This window comes from Diospyros lotus, chromosome 7 (assembly GCF_014633365.1).
Source record: "Diospyros lotus cultivar Yz01 chromosome 7, ASM1463336v1, whole genome shotgun sequence".
NCBI classification, from domain to species: Eukaryota; Viridiplantae; Streptophyta; class Magnoliopsida; order Ericales; family Ebenaceae; genus Diospyros; species Diospyros lotus.
Genome location: NC_068344.1, coordinates 37,001,276 through 37,020,865, shown reverse-complemented (window position 1 = coordinate 37,020,865; position 19,590 = coordinate 37,001,276). Strand labels below are relative to the sequence as shown.

Below are 19,590 nucleotides of genomic sequence, written 5' to 3'. Positions count from 1 at the left end.
AGGACAATAATCAACATTATCAATCTCTTGTAGCACATATAGTTCACTGTATATATTCAGAAGCTTGAATTATTGCAAGATCGTGTTTTTGAATCTACCTTTATGTGGGTGTTGATAATTCATGTCTATTAAAGAGATCATGCTCTGAGCTTCAGCTAACGATTCACTTATCTATCTACTTAAATTGTGAATTTTAGAAAAAATAAGACAATCTCGATTAAAGACTATACTTTAGCCATAAATCCCCTCGAATTTCCCACACTAAACAAAAAAAATAACATTATTCTATAATTATTACTATAACATAAATGTCAAGATAAAATAATAAAAATACTATTTAAACACTTAAAGTCAATATTTTACATTAACATCTTACATACTTATATTGACATATCACCTAATATAAAATATGAATGCAGATGATCTTCCTAAATGTTAAAAAAAAAAATCCAATTGCAAAGGTTGCCCTAAAAGGTATGGTCAAAACAAGGCATAAGTATCACATGGAAAACCCAAAAGTCATCAAATCAATGAATGCTATGAAAGAATAAAGCCATTACTCTCAAAGTTTGTATGCAACTTTAAGTAAAGCAATTAAAAGATTCATTCAACTTTATCTTTGATTGTAATGCTATTTACATACTTAATTATGATATTTTTTTAATAATATTTGTATATTAATATATTATATTTTATATTATATTATATTAATATAAATACATGACATAGTAATATATAAATATTATTAAAATATCACAGAGTGTTCAAATAACAATATTAAAGAAGACAATGACAGAACCAATGGTCGTTCCATGTCTACCAGGCTACCAGCTCATTGACAATGATGTGGGGAGAAGGCATATATATATAATAATTAATATTTAATATTACAAACACAAAAACAAATGTTTGGTGGGTTGGTTCATCTGGAAATTATTTTATACTACCTTAATTTTCAAAAATTATCGTACACTTAATTTATGATGGCCCAACAAACCCTTGTCCTCCTTCATGCAAGGCTACAAGATTACATGTGAATGCAACTCAAAATTATGAGCCAATTATTGAGGGTATAATTAGGGGTTAAATAGTTTAATTTAAGTGTTAGTGAATTATATCATTCTGTTAAAACTTCTATTTAAACAGATTTGCCCAGATGATACAGAAGTTATATAAATATAAATACTGTTCACTAGAAAGACAGAATTTTCATGATGATGAACTGATTAAAATGGAATTAGTATAATGATGATGATAGTGTTAAGATTATTTTAATCAATTAGTTTTTGATTTTGATTAATAATTTTGACATTAATGTTATTGTTCTTGTTAACTAACATATTATATCAAATGATTGATTTGAGATAAAAAAGTCACAATTGACAAGACAATTTCACAACAAAAGCAAGGAAGTGCTCGTTATTCTTGGAGTGCAGAGAGAGAGAGAGAGAGAGGGGGAGCTTCCAATCCATGAGAACTGAACTTCAATTATTGGTGAAGCTTTAAGGTAATAGAGCATTAGAGAAATGAGCGTGATTTGTGGGTTTTCTTCATTGAAATGCCGTTTATTCAAACTGCAAGGCCAAAGCCTCGGCTTTGTGTTTCAGTTTTGGGTTAGCTGTCGCTTTCTTCTATCTCCATTTGATGATGCCTCTGAAACGTCTTTTCGGCGCTTCTGTCTTGTTTTCTTCTGTACATATCTCAATTATCAAAACCCACAACCGAAACCTGATGTGAACATAGTCTGCAGGCTTTTTCCCCCGATCTTTGTCTGTTTCCCCTGCCTTTCCTCCCCAGTTTGATCCCCTTTTCTCTCTCCTCCCTCGAAAGGGTTTTTGCTTAGAGAGAGAGAAAACAGTGACAATGAGTTGCAATGTGAAGGATTGATTCATCCATGGAAGAGAAGTTGTGAAGAGAAGTATTCATCCATGGCTGAGAAAGTTGTAATCGTTGCTGTCAAAGCATCTAAAGAGATCCCAAGAACCGCCTTGGTTTGGGCTCTAACTCATGTTACTCAGCCGGGCAATTGTGTTAAGCTGCTGGTGGTCATTCCTGCTCACACTTCAAGTAACCTTCTTCTCTCTCTCTCTCTCTCTCTCTCTCTCTATATATATATATATAAATGCGTAGATATTGGAGTGAATTGATCTTTCAAATTTGATGAGACAGTATGCATTGATCTTTATCTCATGCTTAGTGGCTTCATGATTGGCTTTAATTGGATGGGTGCTTTATATTTGTCTGTTTTGACTTGGGAAATTATTGTACTTAGCATAGAATTAGTACTGGAGTAAAAAATGAAAAGTGGTTAGTTTAGATTTCTACTTTGTTCAAGAAATTAATTGCTTATTTCTTGTGAAGTTAATTTTGTTATGCTTGTATGAGGCCTATGGGTGAATGTCCTGGGATACAATGTTAGGGATGGCCTGAGGAGGCACTAAGGGAGAGGACCCAGGTGACCCACAGAAAGAGTGGCAGTAATTATAACACCACGGAGTTGCTAAAGGAGGCAACCAAAAGGTGGATATTTCAGTGTGTATATATCTTTTAGCTTGAAGGAGGGTAGAGTGATCTAAATTTTCCTCAAGCTATTTCCATTTGGAGAGTTTGCCTGCTTAAAAGCCTGCAACGCCAAGAAGTCGTGCAGCCGATCTGTCACTTCACAAGGCTGAGATATACTTGTCTAGTGGCCATTAGGAAGTTACCTATTTGATCATTTGCAAATTACTGTGAATTGGTCTGATGGCGTTTGGTGGGTGCATATCCACAAGCCTGCATGATCAACATTAGTACTCACCTCTTACCTTGTTGAATTGAGTTCTGTTGCACATATTTTGATGGAGTATTTCATGATTGATATCAAAATGCACATATCCTAGTTGAGTTAGGTGTGTGAATGTGAACATGGAATGCATAATACACCATCATACATCAGTACTAGAATAACTGAATTTGTTGAAACATCATACTACCATAGCTTGTTGCCAAAAAAATCAAAATTAATAGATATATATGAACAACACGAATTGAAGGTGTCTCGGCATGTTTATTTTAAACATGTATGCAAATATGCCTTTGTCTATCCTGTTATCATGAATTTACCATAGTCAGCTCACCCATGTTGTCGAGTCAATTGCAACGTGTGGCACATGAATCAGAGTTTCTTATACCGATGTAGTTCTTCCTGGTCTAACTTCTTTTATATGTGCCCTGATTAACAACTTTGGAGCATTTGGTATTGACCACAAGTACAAACAATTTGCATTTTCAGAGAAAAAGTTACGGGCTATTCGAAGGTTTACTGGTGATTGCTCTGCTGGTCAATGGAAACATCTCTCAGGAACTATCTCAGATCAGAAAGACTATATAACAGATCTGTGCTATCAAATGATGCTTCAACTCCGTGATGTTTATGATGCAGATAAAGTGTGTGCTTTTTTCTTTTTCTTTTGTCATTTGAAGTTTATTATCTCCTTGTTCTATGCCTAATGTTTGTATTCCCGCATTTATTTCTTCACAGACAAAAGTCAAGGTGAAAATTGTTTCTGGCTCACCTTGTGGAGTAGTGGCATCAGAAGCAAAGAGAGCTCAGACAAGCTGGGTTGTATTGGATAAGTAATAAATATCGTATGAATCCTGTTTCTTAGTTGCAATCATGCTGGCATTTGATTCCAAACAATAGCTTCTGTTCATCACTAACATAATGCATATGCATTACCTCTGGGAATTAGTATTTGGTTTCTGTGAACATTGATTTTTGCACTAATTATACTTGCATTGCTCGACAGACGACTGAAAAAAGAGGTAAAACCCTGCATGGAACATCTGGAATGCAATGTGGTGGTGGTGAAACGTTCTGGGCCCAAAGTACTCCGGCTGAATTTGGTTGGATCTCCTAAAACAGAATCTGAAGTTGCTAGTGCACAACTCTCAGAAGTATCTGTGGAAAATCTGAAGAATATAGAGTGTCTGAAAAATAAATATGACCCGTGGAATGAGATCCGGGTGCCAAATGTGACTCCAGCCAGCAGTCCAGAGCATACATCATTCACTACCACTGATGCCGGGGCATCATCATTGTCAAGCTTAGATATGGTGGCCTCGCCATTTTTCTTCTCTGAAATCAATTGGGATCTAACGAAGGAGAACGATGGAAGTCACGAACATGACGAGTCTGACTCTGACACAGAAAGCGAAGAGCTAAATTCTCCTTCAATGAGCTTGTGCTCCCAGTCCTGGATGGCAGAAATGATCAGCTCTGCTTTTGAATTCTCAAAGCATTTGGTAGATCCTTCACAAAGACCCAAGGGCAAAACTCTGACTTCCGTGTCTGATGCAGTGGTGGAAAGGTTCTCTGAACTTAATGCAAAACTTGAAACTGGCATTTTGAATTACAGGCTTGATTTGGACATGAATAAAGATGTAAGAGAAGTGATCTCATTGTCAAGAAATGCACCTCCCGAACCACCTCCATTGTGTTCAATATGTCAGCACAAAGCACCCGTATTTGGAAAACCTCCCAAGTGGTTTGCCTATTTGGAACTTGAACGTGCTACAGATGGATTCTCTCAAGCTAATTTCTTGGCAGAAGGTGGATTTGGTTCTGTGCACCGAGGAGTCCTGCCAGATGGACGGGTTATTGCAGTTAAGCAATATAAATTGGCGAGTTCTCAGGGTGATCTTGAATTTTGCTCAGAAGTCGAGGTCCTAAGTTGTGCACAACACCGTAATGTTGTGATGCTGATTGGATTCTGTGTGGAGGACCAAAGAAGGTTGCTAGTTTATGAATATATCTGCAATGGGTCTTTGGATTCTCACCTTTATGGTAATTTGCAGGCTGTCCTTGTCTGTCTCGTAGTATTCCCACTGCAATAATTCAGAATATTGTTCAATAACAGAAGTAATGCAAGATTAATGGCGGTTTATTATATTTTTCCTTTCATCTTGACATCCTTTATGTTCCAAGAGTGGATTGCTTGAATTATTGGTTTTAATAAGTTATGGATGCAATCTATTCTGTTAATGGTCACTTGCAGTTTTGGATTGCAGGACGGAACAGGGATCCACTGGATTGGCATGCAAGACAGAAGATTGCAGTTGGAGCTGCGAGAGGGTTGAGGTACCTTCACGAAGAATGTAGAGTGGGTTGTATTGTTCATCGTGACATGCGACCAAATAATGTGCTCCTCACTCATGACTTTGAACCCCTGGTATCTCTCTCTCCCATTTTCCCACTATGAAATTCAATGACTTCTCCACATTATGAGATTTGGATAAGTGTCTAGCCTGTTCTCTGAAAACAACAACAAACAAAGACATACACTTGACAACTTGGCTGAAAGTGAACTCTTACAGATGGATCCATTCTCATTTTCTCGTCATTTAAAAGCTGTTAACTCCCAGAAACTAGAGACACCTATCTATAGTTATGTTATATGTCTACCAGATACTTGATGTTCTTGTAACCCCTAGATATGGTCCCCAATTATAAACCATTTTATGTCAATTCTTCTCTGGATTTCATTTCAAATGCAGAAGGTTAATCTATAGAACAGTTCAGGCTCTACAGTTCACTTGTGAACGTGCCCCGTCATAGGTGAGTGACATGTTTCTACATTTGGAGAGTCAATATTGAGAAGTTCATCATGGGTTTAAGGACTGGCAATCCCAAGTTTGGCCCTAAAATATTGTCTAAGGATTAATCATCAACTGTAACAATGTAACACCTGGGTATGGGGACCCGAGCGCACACGTGCAGATCAGTGACTGTCCTCAAAAGGACATCCACCCCCCACTGCGCTTAAATGGCCCAGCCCCCCCTCCTGCCCAGTCGATGTGGGATTTAGCCAAGGTCGCTCACCGATTAAACTACCGGTTCGACCGGTAGTTTAACCAGTGAGCGACCTTCAACTGTTAGTTTAACCAGTGAGTGACCTTGGTTGAATCCTACATCGGCTGGCCAGGAAGGGATGCTGGGCTATTTAAATCCGGGATAGGCATCAACTTTTTAGAAGGTGGTGTCCAGATCGTGACAGGTGATATCAGACCTCTTGTTACCAAATGGTGGGGCCATCTCGTGCAGGGACGCATGTGTCCGAAGGGGGGGGGTGGACTCAGTGCGTTGTAGTTGGTGAGTGACCTTGGCGAATCCCACATCAGCTGGCTAGGAGGGGGTGCTGGGCTATTTAAGTCCGGGTTAGGCATTAACCTTTTAGAAGGTGGTGCCTAGGTTGTGACAAAGAAGCACTCCATCATTCTTGATATCCAACTTTTTTTCTATCAAAGACATAGTGCATGATCTTCCTTCTTCTGTCAATAGCAATGTTAAAATCCAATTTGTAGGTTGGAGATTTTGGGCTAGCAAGGTGGCAACCAGATGGAGATTTGGGCGTCGAAACAAGAATAATTGGGACTTTTGGGTACACATATAAGTTTGTTTTCTGTATTGCAATTGTAGATTTTGTGCAAGTAAAGCATTTTAAATCACCTATCCTCCTTCCATGTAGGTACCTGTCCCCAGAATATGCTCAAAGTGGCCAAATCACTGAAAAGGCTGACGTTTATTCCTTCGGGGTAGTGTTGGTGGAACTGGTCACTGGACGGAAAGCTGTGGATGTAAATCGGCCCAAGGGGCAGCAGTGTCTAACTGAATGGGTATGGTCATAGAACTCACACATCAGTACTCAACAAATGATATTCTTCATGATTTAAGTATAACATGAAAAAGAAAATGATAGTACGTTTTTGTTGAAGTATCATCATCTTTGGTTGTTGCTCATGTTTACGGTGGAATAGGCACGACCCTTGCTCGAGAAACATGCTATTGAACAACTTATCGATCCACGCTTGAGTAACTGCTACTCAGAGCAAGAGGTTCGTTCTATGCTGCGCTGTGCGTCCTTGTGCATAAGGCGGGATCCTCAGCTCAGGCCCCGCATGTCCCAGGTACAGAAACTCAAAACTCATTTCATAAAGTTTCTCATACATTATGGAGAACAGTGTAACTATGCATTCCCATATCGTTGAGAACAAAGTGAGGACATGGACATGGTAGAAAACACAAAACGAACAAGGCATTTCATGTTTTGAAGAGAAAGAACTACCTTTGTGTTGCATGAATTTTCTAGAAGGCTCTTGTCTTGGAAGACATGTTCATCATATTCTTTGCTCGAATTCTGTTCATCAGGCCATATGGAGCCTACGAAATTCTCAATGTGTTTTCGATCATCAGCTACACCATTGAAGGTAGTTCTTTATCACTTGGATTCCTGATATGCTGTTTCGTGTTTTGGCAATAGGTACTGCGAATGTTAGAAGGCGATATCATGAACTAATCGCGCATCGACCTTTGGACAAGATGTTGGAAAACTGCCAAGGCTGTGGCTGGAAACAAAAGCATTAACTGTTCAGTGGTGTAGAGCCACCTATTAAACGGTTTCTTGGAGATGCTACGCCATAGGCGGCCAACTTGGGGAGGAAAACCGAGCGAGTGAGAAGCAGTAACTGTATAGAATCTGCATGGCAACAGTAACATTCTCCCCTCCATTGTTGTCTAGACCTTGCCACTAGAGATTTGTCATTGTTTGTATAGCTGTAATAAGCTGCAGAGTTGAGAATTGTTCACTCTTATTTGTTGAACAATGACAATGGAAGTAGTTGCAGTGTATGGCAGTTTTGAGTCCTGTGGCTTTACTTGCTATATTTATGTACATTTATAGGTCGAGGTTGAGTACTTTAAGGACCTTGGTGTGCCTAATGAGCATTTTTATAGGTTGAGGCTGAGTACTTTAAGGACCCTGGTGTGCAGAATGAGCTATAAGAGTGAGCATTTGGTTGGTTCATTACATAGTTGTCCGAATTGCTCAAATCAAATAGACTGGACATTTTTTCAAAAATCAAACCAACTGACAGAATAGTTGCTCAAATAAAAAATTTTGAAAATAATGGGAAAGATTTGAAAAAATAGAAAACAACAAAGTGCAAGTAGATAGAAGTAATCAGGGGAGAGCAAAATTTCAATTAAATTGAAATAAGAAAACCGAATCAACAAATTTTGATAAAAAAAATGATATCATTTTTTATATTTTAATTGGTTCGATTATTTTAGTTTTTCTCAATAGAGAGACTAAATTGAACCAAAATAATTGAAAAACTCAAATTTAGAAATCAAACTGAACTAGTCTATGAATTGAACAACTAATTTCAAACAATTTGGTTAAGCTATTTTGATTTAATCAAAATTTTGCTCACCCCTAAAATGAGCTTTGCGACATTTTTGCCTTACCCCTACCTTTGATTGTGAGACTATGTTTCGGGGGGGGGGGGGGGGGGGGGGGGTTATAGTTCAATACCAATGTTCGCATTGCATCTAAACCACTAAAGACTAAGAATATTGGTATGTAGAATAAGTTTTGCAACATACGTACCTAACCCTTGCCTGGTCATACTTTAATTAGAAGAGAAATATCTTATTTATAAATAGAAGGATATCAGAAAGATCGCATTCTTCGATGAACAATTGATTTCTTAGATAGGAAGATCTATGTAAAGCATTCTTCTCCTATTTATAGAGATGAGAGCCTCTCAATGTGAAGTCAGTCGATCTCTTAGTCTTTCAATCAGTCACTCAACTAACCTCTCAGTCATTCAACTAATTTCTTAATCAATCGACTCAGCCTTTCAATTAATCAACTAACATTCTCAGTCAATCACTTGATAGTCTCTCTCCCAAATTACTCAATCTCGAGTCTTTCAATAGACCGTGAGCTCAGTTTTCTCAATGAGTTATGAGTCTTTTTCCTAGGATTTGAGCTCATTCTTGAGCATAACAATATTAGAGTATGATAACATATTAAAATTAAAATTTATTAGGTAAAGTCGATAATATTAATTTTATTTCATCAATTATTTTAATTTATAATAGTATTTTTTACACTTTGAGTTATAGTTGATTGGATTATTATGAATAACTAGGGGTAAACCCATGCAATACACAAGAAAGTTTAATTTAAATATAAAAGGTTAATCTTGTTATTTTAAATAATTCTAATAGAATTGATAATTACAATTTTTTCTTTCTTTTAATACTCAGTCTTTTATCAAAATTTAAGTTTAATTAATTATTCATTATTTAATATATTAACGAAGAACACTCTTAATTCAATATGTCACCATTCAATATGCTAAAGAATAATTAACACATTAAGTAGGTCACTTAGCAAAATACTTATAATTTTATTTATTTATTATATTATATTTATTTATAAATAAATATTATAAAATTTATAATATATCCACTCAAAGACATTCGTCATTTTCTATTTACTATATTATAAATATAAATTAAAATTCTTAAATGTGAGTAAGAATAAGTTTTTGAATAATAACAAAACTTTAAAAATATAAATTTTGATTTCTCCGATAGTCTTAAAAATGTGATACTTTAAATATTAATTAGTAATTAATATTTAAAGTTTATGAATTTGTTAAGATATTACATTTTCAAGACTATAATATAATTATTAAAATAAAATTAATAATTAATTAATCACTACATTTAATTTAATACAAGTTTTTTAAGGAAAAAATTCATCATTGATTGACACTTGGTAAAATACTTTATCTGATTATCCTATTTTAATATTATATATATAGAATAAAGATATAAAAACAAGACTTTAAATAAATGGATAATTTTGTATGAATTAATTAATAGTTTAAGTTGTTTATTAATAATTTTTAGAAAATTCATGTAAATTTAATATAAATTTTAGAGGCAAAAACAACTTGACAAATTTTTGAAGGGAAAAAAAATTACAAACTATTCTATTTTAATATAATATATTATACATTATTATATTATATAAAGATAAAATTTTATTTATTAGATAATTTTTTATGACTTAATTAATACTTTAAGTGTCTATTCATATTTCTCATAAATAATATTTTTTTATTGATTGATGGATTAATTAAATATTTAATATTAATATAATAATATATTAAAAAATCCATGATTAGTATTGAAAAATTCATGTAGTTAAAATTTATTATTAATTTTACAGTAATTAGTACTTATTATTTCAAAACAATTGAAAATTTTAAATTATTAATGTAAATTATTAAACATAAATTATTAATACAATAAGTACTAAATACAAATTATTAATGCAAGTTTTGGGGGGAAATTATTTTTTCAAACTATCCTACTTTTATATATATATATAGAATATAGATATATATATAGATTATATATATTTAGGAAAAAAATATTTATTAATGTGATCCACAATTTTTGTTTTATATGAATATGCGTTCCATAGTTACAAAAATGCAAAATATGCAAAAGCAGCATCGATCACGCAATCAACGGTTCAGATCGATTTCCAGGATTCTACATAGCGTCAAAGGAGGAGCCATACCCCCAAGTATTCCGATGTCGTCGCCGGCGTCTTCGCTTCTCCGCGTTCGGAGGCAGTTGTTGTCTTCTGCTTTCAGCGCTCTCTCTCTCCGACGCTTCTCCACTTCTTCACTTCTTGGTAACATCTCTCCTCATATATATGTGTGTATAATTTTTGTATAATTCTTGCACTTGGCCAGTTGGCTGTGAATTTGAATGTTCGTTTATACAGATGTTTCGGGGGAGAGCAAAGAAAATGCCACGCTTGGACAAAGACCTAGTTTTATTCACCCCACTGCGGTTGTTCATCCGGATGCCGTTTTAGGTCAGGTAATGGCTGAGTTGATTGCGGTATCTTGTTCTTTCCTCGGTTAGTGTGGTTTATGTTTTCTGGATTCGAAACTTAGCGCTGTGTTCGTTTTGCTAAGACTATAATTAACCAAAATAAGAATTGCACCTGTTTGATTAAACTGATCTTTTGGTTACATATTGTGGAATTCTATTTTAAAAAAGAAAAAAGAAGGAATAAAAGAATGTTGGATTTGGTATTTCAATTTCTTGACTGGGTTTTGGAGAATTGTAACTGCGCCTTACTGGTGTGTAGGGCGTTTCAATTGGACCGTTTTGTACGGTTGGATCATCTGTGAAGTTGGGTAATGCTTGTCAGCTATATCCTGGAAGTCACATTTTTGGAAATACTGAAATTGGGGACCAGTGTGTTTTGATGACGTGAGATCACATCCTGTTTTGCTGTTGTCTGGACAATGTGTGACAGTTTTCCCCTTTGACATGATCGTATTCTTGAGCAGTGGAGCTGTGGTTGGAGATGATATTCCTGGGCGCACTGTCATTGGACGCAACAATTTCATAGGGCATCATTCTGTAGTTGGTATAAAATGTCAAGACATGAAATACAGGGTTAGTTTCTACTTTCATTTAGTGTTGGTCGTGTATTTTTTTAATTATTATTAATGAATGATATGATCATGATAAACTTGTAGCTGTTGTTTTAAAGAGCTTGACATATATATGTATGTATATATATATTGATATGCCGTGACAGATCAATTTTTTCAGTTGCACCTTTTCATGTCAATGGTCATTAGTTTTTTAAGGAAATTAGACCTGAATGGCTAGTTTGTTTCAATGATGCCCAATATGTTGGTTGAAGCTGAGTGAAGGGCAATTATCTACTAGGAGAAACCACGCATTTCCTCAATCATATAAAACTTGTCTCCTTGAGCAAATATAATTTAGTAACTGTGCTCTTCATGCATACATCCATATCAATCATAGGCAATGCTTATGAGAGCTTCAAGACATATGAAATTAGTTCTAACCCGGTGTCCTTGGACTAAGACACATAACTTATACTCAACACGAGCATGTGTTTCTTTATGGGGCTGTGAAACAAGTAGGATGAACATTGTGTGTCTTCATGGAGGTATCTCTATTTTTGTGTAACCCGATTATTATTCCAATTGAGTTGCAAGAGCAAGCTAGCTTGTATCATAAGTGTCCGTTGGTTGTTTCTTCTTTCTCTTCTTCTCCCCTTGAAAGTACTTCTGATCTGCATCCTATGAAAAACTGGAACATCCCCAAACACTCTCATTTGGAAGAATAATTGGTATGTTGCACAGTGCAAATATTCTGCATTTATTATTCTCATCAATATTACTGAGAGCCCAGCATCATTCTTTTCTTCTTTGTCATCATTGGTAGTCTGTATCGTGACTATTATCCAGGAATTGATTTGTATAGTCTACACTTATGCTAGCCTTCATTTGGTTTTACTAGTTTCTAATCTAATGTGGCTGTTTTAAATTGATATATCCTATTTTATCCATGATGTTAGGCAGGAGATGAATCCTTTTTAGAGATTGGTGACAATAATGATATCAGGGAACATACTTCTGTCCATCTATCTTCAAAGCCAAATGATAAAACAGTAAGGGAGTATGACGAGTGTTTCTTCCTTTTCAAATCTGTGAATGGTCCCAGGCTACCATTTTTTCTATAACAATCTAATGTCCATTTGTGATCAGGTCATTGGTAATAACAATCTGATAATGGGGTCATGTCATATTGCCCATGACTGCAAAGTTGGTAACAATAACATATTTGCAAATAATAGTCTTCTAGCAGGCCATGTGGTTGTGGAGGCAAGTCCTTATTGATTTCTCATACTTTGCAATATCTTATTAAAACCTGACTAAGTATTGCACTTGCAGGACTATGCTCATACTGCAGGGGCCATTGTTGTTCATCAATTTTGCCGTATCAGTTCCTTTTCTTTCATTGGTGGTGGTTCAGTGGTAAAGTTCTTTTCTTTTCTTTATAACAGTTCTTGTTATATGAATAGTGTATATGTAAGACACATGTAGCGTAAAGCAAAGTCAATTATAATCCAATCCCATTGCTTGGAAATGAATTCAACTTGATGCATGTTGGTGTATGTGGTCCTGCAAAAATGCAGAACTGAGATTTTCCTTGCTGCATACCCCATCTAACAAGACATGGGAAACTTAGTATTGAGCGTTCATAGCTTCAGGATGTTTTTTGTTGGGCATGACTATATACTTCATCAATTCATATTCTTTTGCTTATGCTGAAGGAATTAAAAAAATGTCCTAAATGCAAGATTAATTAAGACAATAGAAAGACTTAACCTCTCCTGTGTAGAATGTACCTGATACCTTTGCAATATCTTTTTGAAGGTTTCGCAAGATGTCCCAAGATACATGATGGTGTCTGGAGAGAGAGCTGAACTTCGTGGTTTGAATTTGGAAGGTCTTCGACGACGTGGATTCTCAGATACTGAGGTTGTGGCTTTCAGTTAAATTGCTTCTTGATAGCTGTATTTTCTGGCATTTTGAACTGTTCCCTATTCTGTAAGAAAAGATGGACAATTTACGTGCTGCTGTTTACTGACCTATAGGTCAAAACACTTTACATGCTGCAATAATTTCAAATTTTGGTTTTTTCCTGTAAAACTGGTGATTAGTACATTTTCTCCCCTCAATGTTGCAGTTTACGTATCTGCAGAGCTTATATATGTTTGAGGACTTTGTTTGTAATTGAGATCTTCATTATATTCTTACCTCTTCAATGATACTTAAAGAGGATATATTAAGATTCTTTTTTGAACTTTTCATCCTAGTCCCGCCTCAGTGAGGATGTTGGATTAAGAATTTACGGCATTTGAGTACTTAGAAGGAGAGGGGGAGGAGGAGGGGTTGAGAAAGAAAAAAAAAAGGAAAGAATTATTTTGTGGTGTTTCAGCCTAACTTCATTGAATACTTTCTTTGTTCTAATTCTGTATTTTTTTAGAGTGTATAGATCAGGAGCCTCAGAACAGCTTACAGGAAGATATTCATGCCTACTGATGCAAGTGGTGGGGGCATCGAGAAACGTCTTGCTGAATTGGTATTCCATGACTGTCTCTTCTGTTGCACTTTCAACCCAATATGTACGCTAATTGATATTTCAACTTTGAAGGAGCTGCACGAAGAATTGGCTTGTGTTCCTGCTGTGCTACAAATGGTAGTGTCTATTCGCAATTCTTTTGCGGAGGATCGTCGTGGAATTTGCAAGTTCCGATCTTGGAGTGATTCTTGAACATGTGCAGTAGTAAGTCCTAGCATTTGTAGTTTACAATTTGAAGTTTCTATACTTGTGTACTGAAAATATATGTTGATTCCCTTAAGCTTATGGACCACGTCACATTTGATTATAAGGAGAAGTTGATGTCTCGTATGTCTTTTCAATTCTTAATTTATTGTCTGTACGAAATTAAGTTAATATGTGCATTTCTTTGATTCCATTGCAGTGTTTCTGTTTATATTGGTGCTTTCGACCTACTTCCTCTTTGAATTCTATTGAACAGTTCCTAAGTTTCTTGAGCCAGTCACAGAGCTGCGCATGAAAGCAACCACGAAGCTCTTGCTAGTCTGTTGTGAAGGTTAAAATTTGTTGCAGTTATGGAAAGAAGTGTTATAAAGTTGGAGATGAACAAGAAACTGAGTGAATTGGATCAAGGTCTCGAAAGGAAAACTGATTAACACAACGTGTTTTTACACAGGATTGAGACCTCCAACTGCTTTGTATTGGTTTCAGATTAGGATTTAAGGACTAGTTGGATAATGTACATGTTGGTTGTTGATTGCAGCAAATGATTGATCACTTGTTCAAAACCGAAGACGTTGGGAGACTGACAAGCACCTATCAAGAAGGCCATTTTGATCCACCTTTACCCAGAAACTCATCCAGAGACTGGCAAGCACCCGACTCCATGAGCCTTAGCATCGATAAGTATGTCGCGACTTTTAGCCTGATTGTTTATAATGTTCATAACTACCTTTAAATGATGAAATGTTTGAAACTTTGATTTTGAAGTTTTGAGATTCTATTTCTTTGCTTGCACATCTTTAATTCTATCGTGGAAGTGGCTATCTTAGAATGATTTGGTCAGTTAGAAGTCATTTTCCCTTGAAGGGAAGCTCCATTTGTAAAGCTAGTGGTGCCTTGCCTACCTTCCTCGATGGTATTATCCTCAATGGCATGAAAAGTGAACCTTATCTTGGACACTAGTACAAAAGATGGGACACACAGTCTTGTTCTTATATAGCATGGTTCACTTTTTCCTTTTTCTCGGTTTCTTGGTCTTATATGGCATGGTTTCTCATAGCAAGTTGGCCAAGCAATAATATACCATTATCTAACTTGTTAACAAATGGTGGGGGTACATATCCAGTAACTTTTTTTTAATCCTAATCCACATCAATGAATTTAAATATGGGGAGCTTTGTACATCAAGCATGATGTTAATGTATGAATTTGGTTGGACGATGCATTGTTGAGTTAAAAGTTACGTATTTATGTCCCTCAAGTCTCAGTTCTCTAAATCACTTTGTCTCGATGCATATACGTGGGGTCTTAAGAGGTGAAGCGCCACTACCACGAAAACTTGTCCAGGTTCCTTAAGTGTGCATGACTCTACTAAGATTGGTCTAATCTCAAGTTAACTTTTTTTGGTTTAGCATACAAATAAAAAAGATGCACTAGCTGTCTTCTGTTTCAATTTAAAATTATTTAATATTTTGAATATATTGTTAGCCACAAGTAATATATTTAACCTAACAACAAATTCTACTCCTATTTCGTCATAATCTTGACTCCGGATTAGTTTTAGATACGTGACTTAACTATTTTTATAATCATTTGTAACATCATGACCACTTATTCAAAAGCAACCATTGAAAACAAACTTTGAATTCTTACTGACAAAGATGTTTGACATTACTTTGAATACAAATGCTTGACCTATTGTAGAGAAGTTAACTTCCTAGGATTTGGGCAGAACTAACAAGGAAATTTAAGCATTAATTGCAAGTTCAAGTCCATGTTTCTCTTGTCACATGTTGAATTATTGCCATGAAGTTAAGGGCTGTTTGGTTGATCAAAATCAACTGTCAAAGTCTTTGATACCTTTGATCATTTTCTTCTTCTTAACTCACCTGTACCCACCTACCTACCTTGCAATACCCATTAATTAATTAAATAATTCCCTACCCATTAATTAATTAAATAATTCCCTTCCCATGTACACATTCACAGAGAGAAAGAGACAACTTTAAGAAGCTGACAAAAGGGCACATTTTTTAAGTAAAAAGAAACAATTTGTACGGCGAATTAAAAATTACAGATGTCAAGATATTTGTACATGTATACACAAATTTTAATATTTTTAAGTCATTGTAATAATATTTGTTTATGGGCACATACAAAAGAAAGAAAGACACAATCTTTAGTTTTATTTACACATAAAAATTGTATTTATGAACCCTGTGGCCCATTAGTCAAATGGCTACTATACAAACATATAATAACTACAATAGACATGTTTATATATATAAATATATATATATTCCTAATATCGTATTAAAGATGGGTTAAAGTGCATGATGCCATGTCATCGTACACAAAAATTCTATTTATATATATATATATATATAGAATTATCTCAAAATATTACATCTGCTTCCGGTAAGCTATAAATCAATTTGTTTGAGCCTGGGGGAGAGAGAGAGAGAGAGAGCCTCCATTGTTATCTTTACTTAAAGAAACTCATCAAGTTGGAGAAATATCCAACCAAAGCGATTGTGTACCCAATCATCTTCTCCTGGTGTTCATCCATCTTCAGAAAGAAACTCCTTTCTCTGAACTTGGCTGTTATTGTTCATCTCTCTCTCTCTCTCTCTCTCTCTCTCTCTCTCTCTCTCTCTCTCTCTCCGTGTGTGTGAAAATGGGTAGAAAGTGTTCAAACTGTGGAAGAACGGGGCATAATGCAAGGACCTGCAGCCTTTACAGAGGCAATGTGGCCGGAGGAGTATGGCTATTTGGAGTGCAACTCGAGATATCTTCTTCTTCTTCATCATCATCATCATCTTCCAACATTGCTATGGAGAGGAGTTTCAGCATACAGAGTTTGTATTCTTCTCCGGCAGCCGCTTCATCAAAAGCTTCCTCCTGTGAAAATTCTGATAAGACTTCTGTTGCCGGTTCTCTCTCCTATGGCCCCTTGACTGCTGCTCCTCCGCCGGAAAGGAAGAAGGGTATGTATATCTATCTATCTCTTTCTCATCTTTTTTTTTTTTTTCCTTTTCCCAATCCATTTTGTGTTTAGGGTTTCTTCGTTCATAACCCTAAACTCAAGAGATGCTGTTTCATCACATCTTTTTGATCCATTGAGCAACCAAAACCCAAGAGATGTATGATCTCTAGTTTCCCCTCATATTCTTCCATTTGAACAATCGATTGTTTCGTGCGCCTTACAAAACCATATATCTGTCTCTAAAACTATTTGTCCAGGAGTGCCGTGGACGGAGGAGGAGCACCGGCTGTTCCTGGCCGGGCTCGAAAAACTGGGGAAGGGCGACTGGAGGGGAATCTCAAGGCTTTTTGTGACCACAAGAACTGCAACCCAAGTGGCCAGCCATGCTCAGAAGTACTTTCTCCGGCAGGCAATTAGCCCCTCCAATAAGAAGCGCCGCTTAAGCCTCTTTGACATGGTACACACACACTTTCACGTCTGTATGTAACGTATGTACGAATGAATGAATGAAAGCTCACACCATGGAAGCCATGGCAATTAATTCCAGGACAAGCCCAGATGGCAACTTAGACCAATCAATTCGTCATCAGAGGTGCAGAGATCTTCATCATCTGCTGCTTCAGCCATGGCAGGACCTACCAGCAGCAGCAGCAACATTGCTTCAGATGCTGCTGCAGTGGTTAATAATCTTCCTGATCTAGAGCTCACACTGGCAGCTCCAAGGCACAGGCGCCCTCTCCTGATGGGAGCTATCAGAGTCATCTGATGATTTTGTCCTTAATTTCACATCACTCTATCTACCTATGCTATAGTTAATCAGTCCATATATATATATATATATACATACACATATATATTTATATCTATGTGCTTCTTTTAAGTTAATGAGAATGTACAATTTTGCTAATTAATTAATTATCTAATGTACAAAACTTAGGTTCGATGAATCCTTTGAATGTGCGATCTGATCTAATTTTGGGTAATGTCGCAACTGTCATAAGTTTGAGTTGTGAAAACAGTCTTTATGGTGTCCTTGATCGCAGTCTCTCAAAGAAACTTATGGCCTGTGCTTGACTTGGAGACACCTTTAGATAGAGTTGGGTAAGTTGCTAAATTCATACTCCTTCCGTACCCAAAAACCGTAATAGATAATTGCCACATGTTTATACTCCTTCGATATGGCCTGTGCTAATGCTATAATAATTATCTTAAAAAAAAAATGTGCCAATCCTAATGAGTCTATGTTTTTGTACAACGTTCCAATTAGATCAATGAGCACACATATGTATCTATATATATTGATAAGGGGTCTGTTGAAATTATGTTTATCTATAAATCTATCATCAATATCACTATTTAGGAGAGTCTATCAACATGTGCCACAATTTCTTATTAGCCAAGACTGTTAATTGTGTGACTCAAAATTGAGTCGGTTATGACCGTTGGATCCGAATTGGTCGTTGGAGACTGCAGCTGCAACAGCTAGCTTCTAGCCATAGCTAACTTCTTGTAACTAACGAATCCTAGAGTTCTTTTATAAATAGAACCGAGCGTATGAGAGAAAAGACTACGAAGAAACTATTGTATTCTCCTTCTCTAGTGTGTATCGCTGATATTGAGAGAATTTAAGAAAGCTGGGAGTGCTCGAATTGAGCTTGTACATTGGGAATTCTTGAGAGTTACTGTGAGGTTCTTGTAATCTATATTTTCTTGTCTGTTCTAGTGCATTGAATAGGGGAACCCCCCCTGCGGTGATGTAGGATTTCTTTAACGGAATCTGAACACGTTATTCTTGTCTCCTATGCGTGAATGTTTTTTGTCAGTTTTTCTCCAATTGATTTCTTGGTTTATATGAGATTGGTTTGATCTTTAGTGTTGGATGCCTAAAGATATAACAAAGACTTACACATCTCTTACCCCACCCCATGGGATTGCCTCAACGGTGAGTTGGAGGAGGTGAGTTAACTTGATTCCTAAATTCGAATTGTCTCTCAACACAGTCGTTGATGGATTATACTCGAGTTTACTTCTCGTCTCTGAAAGAATTAGGTGGCAGGGCACCCGCAAGGGGGCGTAATCCCAAAACTTACGCATGTCTTCGTAAATAGAAAGTAACACATGTCTTGTCATCAAATTTTTTGTTGGCCAGTTAAAAGATCCTTATTTTGAATATCTTTGAGAATTTTTCTTGATCATTGAATACTCAACCTATATAAAAGATAAATATATTTGATATCTAAAAATTTAATATTATTCATTTAACTCATTTTCAAATATTAACATAATTGTTAACGATTATATCAAAAAGATTATATCAAAAATAATACATCGCCAGATATATAATCCTCCCAACATCATAATCCCTATCTTTTTTTTCACAATCATTTGATTAAATCTGATGCCTTTTATTGCATCATGATCATCACTGGGGACCATTATTGTTTTATATTTCAAGGCAATCAATGTACATCACACACTTTCCCTAAAATTGATGGTTCAAAGCTGAGTTTATTCAGATAAGGCTGGATTTTGGTGGGTCTTGCAACTTTGAATATCAAAACACCAAATGAAAAATCAT

General features: G+C 35.9%; 3 protein-coding genes across 7 annotated transcripts; all 3 read left to right on the top strand.

Annotated features, from left to right (window-relative positions):
- Positions 1 to 1,410: 1,410 nt before the first annotated feature.
- Positions 1,411 to 7,790, top strand: LOC127806841 (inactive protein kinase SELMODRAFT_444075-like). The gene is given in 10 exon segments (XM_052344379.1): positions 1,411 to 2,067; positions 3,272 to 3,426; positions 3,521 to 3,615; positions 3,789 to 4,825; positions 5,050 to 5,210; positions 6,343 to 6,419; positions 6,507 to 6,654; positions 6,796 to 6,945; positions 7,299 to 7,327; positions 7,329 to 7,790. Coding segments are annotated over 10 exon segments (2,094 nt in total). The 5' UTR covers positions 1,411 to 1,928; the 3' UTR covers positions 7,432 to 7,790.
- A 2,561-nt stretch (positions 7,791 to 10,351) lies between these two features.
- Positions 10,352 to 14,821, top strand: LOC127806796 (probable acyl-[acyl-carrier-protein]--UDP-N-acetylglucosamine O-acyltransferase, mitochondrial). Of its 5 annotated transcripts, XM_052344313.1 has the most exons (11): positions 10,355 to 10,538; positions 10,632 to 10,729; positions 11,004 to 11,128; positions 11,209 to 11,317; positions 12,255 to 12,347; positions 12,445 to 12,561; positions 12,631 to 12,714; positions 13,117 to 13,221; positions 13,739 to 13,825; positions 13,898 to 14,029; positions 14,229 to 14,821. In XM_052344313.1, the coding sequence occupies exons 1-10, from the start codon at positions 10,436 to 10,438 to the stop codon at positions 14,015 to 14,017; spliced, it is 1,041 nt and encodes a 346-aa protein (XP_052200273.1). In that variant the 5' UTR covers positions 10,355 to 10,435; the 3' UTR covers positions 14,018 to 14,029; positions 14,229 to 14,821. The 5 variants fall into 5 exon arrangements, 4 of the variants coding, with proteins under 4 accessions (XP_052200274.1, XP_052200272.1, XP_052200275.1 ...); XR_008024500.1 differs by lacking the exon at positions 14,229 to 14,821 and having other exon boundaries at positions 10,354 to 10,538; positions 13,730 to 13,825; positions 13,898 to 13,950; XM_052344312.1 differs by having other exon boundaries at positions 10,354 to 10,538; positions 13,739 to 14,029.
- A 1,616-nt stretch (positions 14,822 to 16,437) lies between these two features.
- LOC127806797 (transcription factor MYBS3-like) lies at positions 16,438 to 18,826 on the top strand. The gene is made up of 3 exons (XM_052344316.1): positions 16,438 to 17,013; positions 17,270 to 17,469; positions 17,560 to 18,826. Exons 1-3 carry the CDS (start codon positions 16,704 to 16,706, stop codon positions 17,776 to 17,778), a joined length of 729 nt encoding a protein of 242 aa, XP_052200276.1. The 5' UTR covers positions 16,438 to 16,703; the 3' UTR covers positions 17,779 to 18,826.
- The last annotated feature ends 764 nt before the right edge of the window (positions 18,827 to 19,590 follow it).

Bases quoted from the DNA above. Each gene is read 5' to 3' on its own strand.
- LOC127806797 (XM_052344316.1), top strand. From the start codon at position 16,704: ATGGGTAGAAAGTGTTCAAACTGTGGAAGAACGGGGCATAATGCAAGG. The intron at 17,014-17,269 runs GTATGTATATCT...CTATTTGTCCAG, and splicing joins TCCGCCGGAAAGGAAGAAGG to GAGTGCCGTGGACGGAGGAG. The intron at 17,470-17,559 runs GTACACACACAC...AATTAATTCCAG, and splicing joins GCTTAAGCCTCTTTGACATG to GACAAGCCCAGATGGCAACT.
- LOC127806796 (XM_052344312.1), top strand. From the start codon at position 10,436: ATGTCGTCGCCGGCGTCTTCGCTTCTCCGCGTTCGGAGGCAGTTGTTG. The intron at 10,539-10,631 runs GTAACATCTCTC...TCGTTTATACAG, and splicing joins CTCCACTTCTTCACTTCTTG to ATGTTTCGGGGGAGAGCAAA. The intron at 10,730-11,003 runs GTAATGGCTGAG...ACTGGTGTGTAG, and splicing joins CGGATGCCGTTTTAGGTCAG to GGCGTTTCAATTGGACCGTT.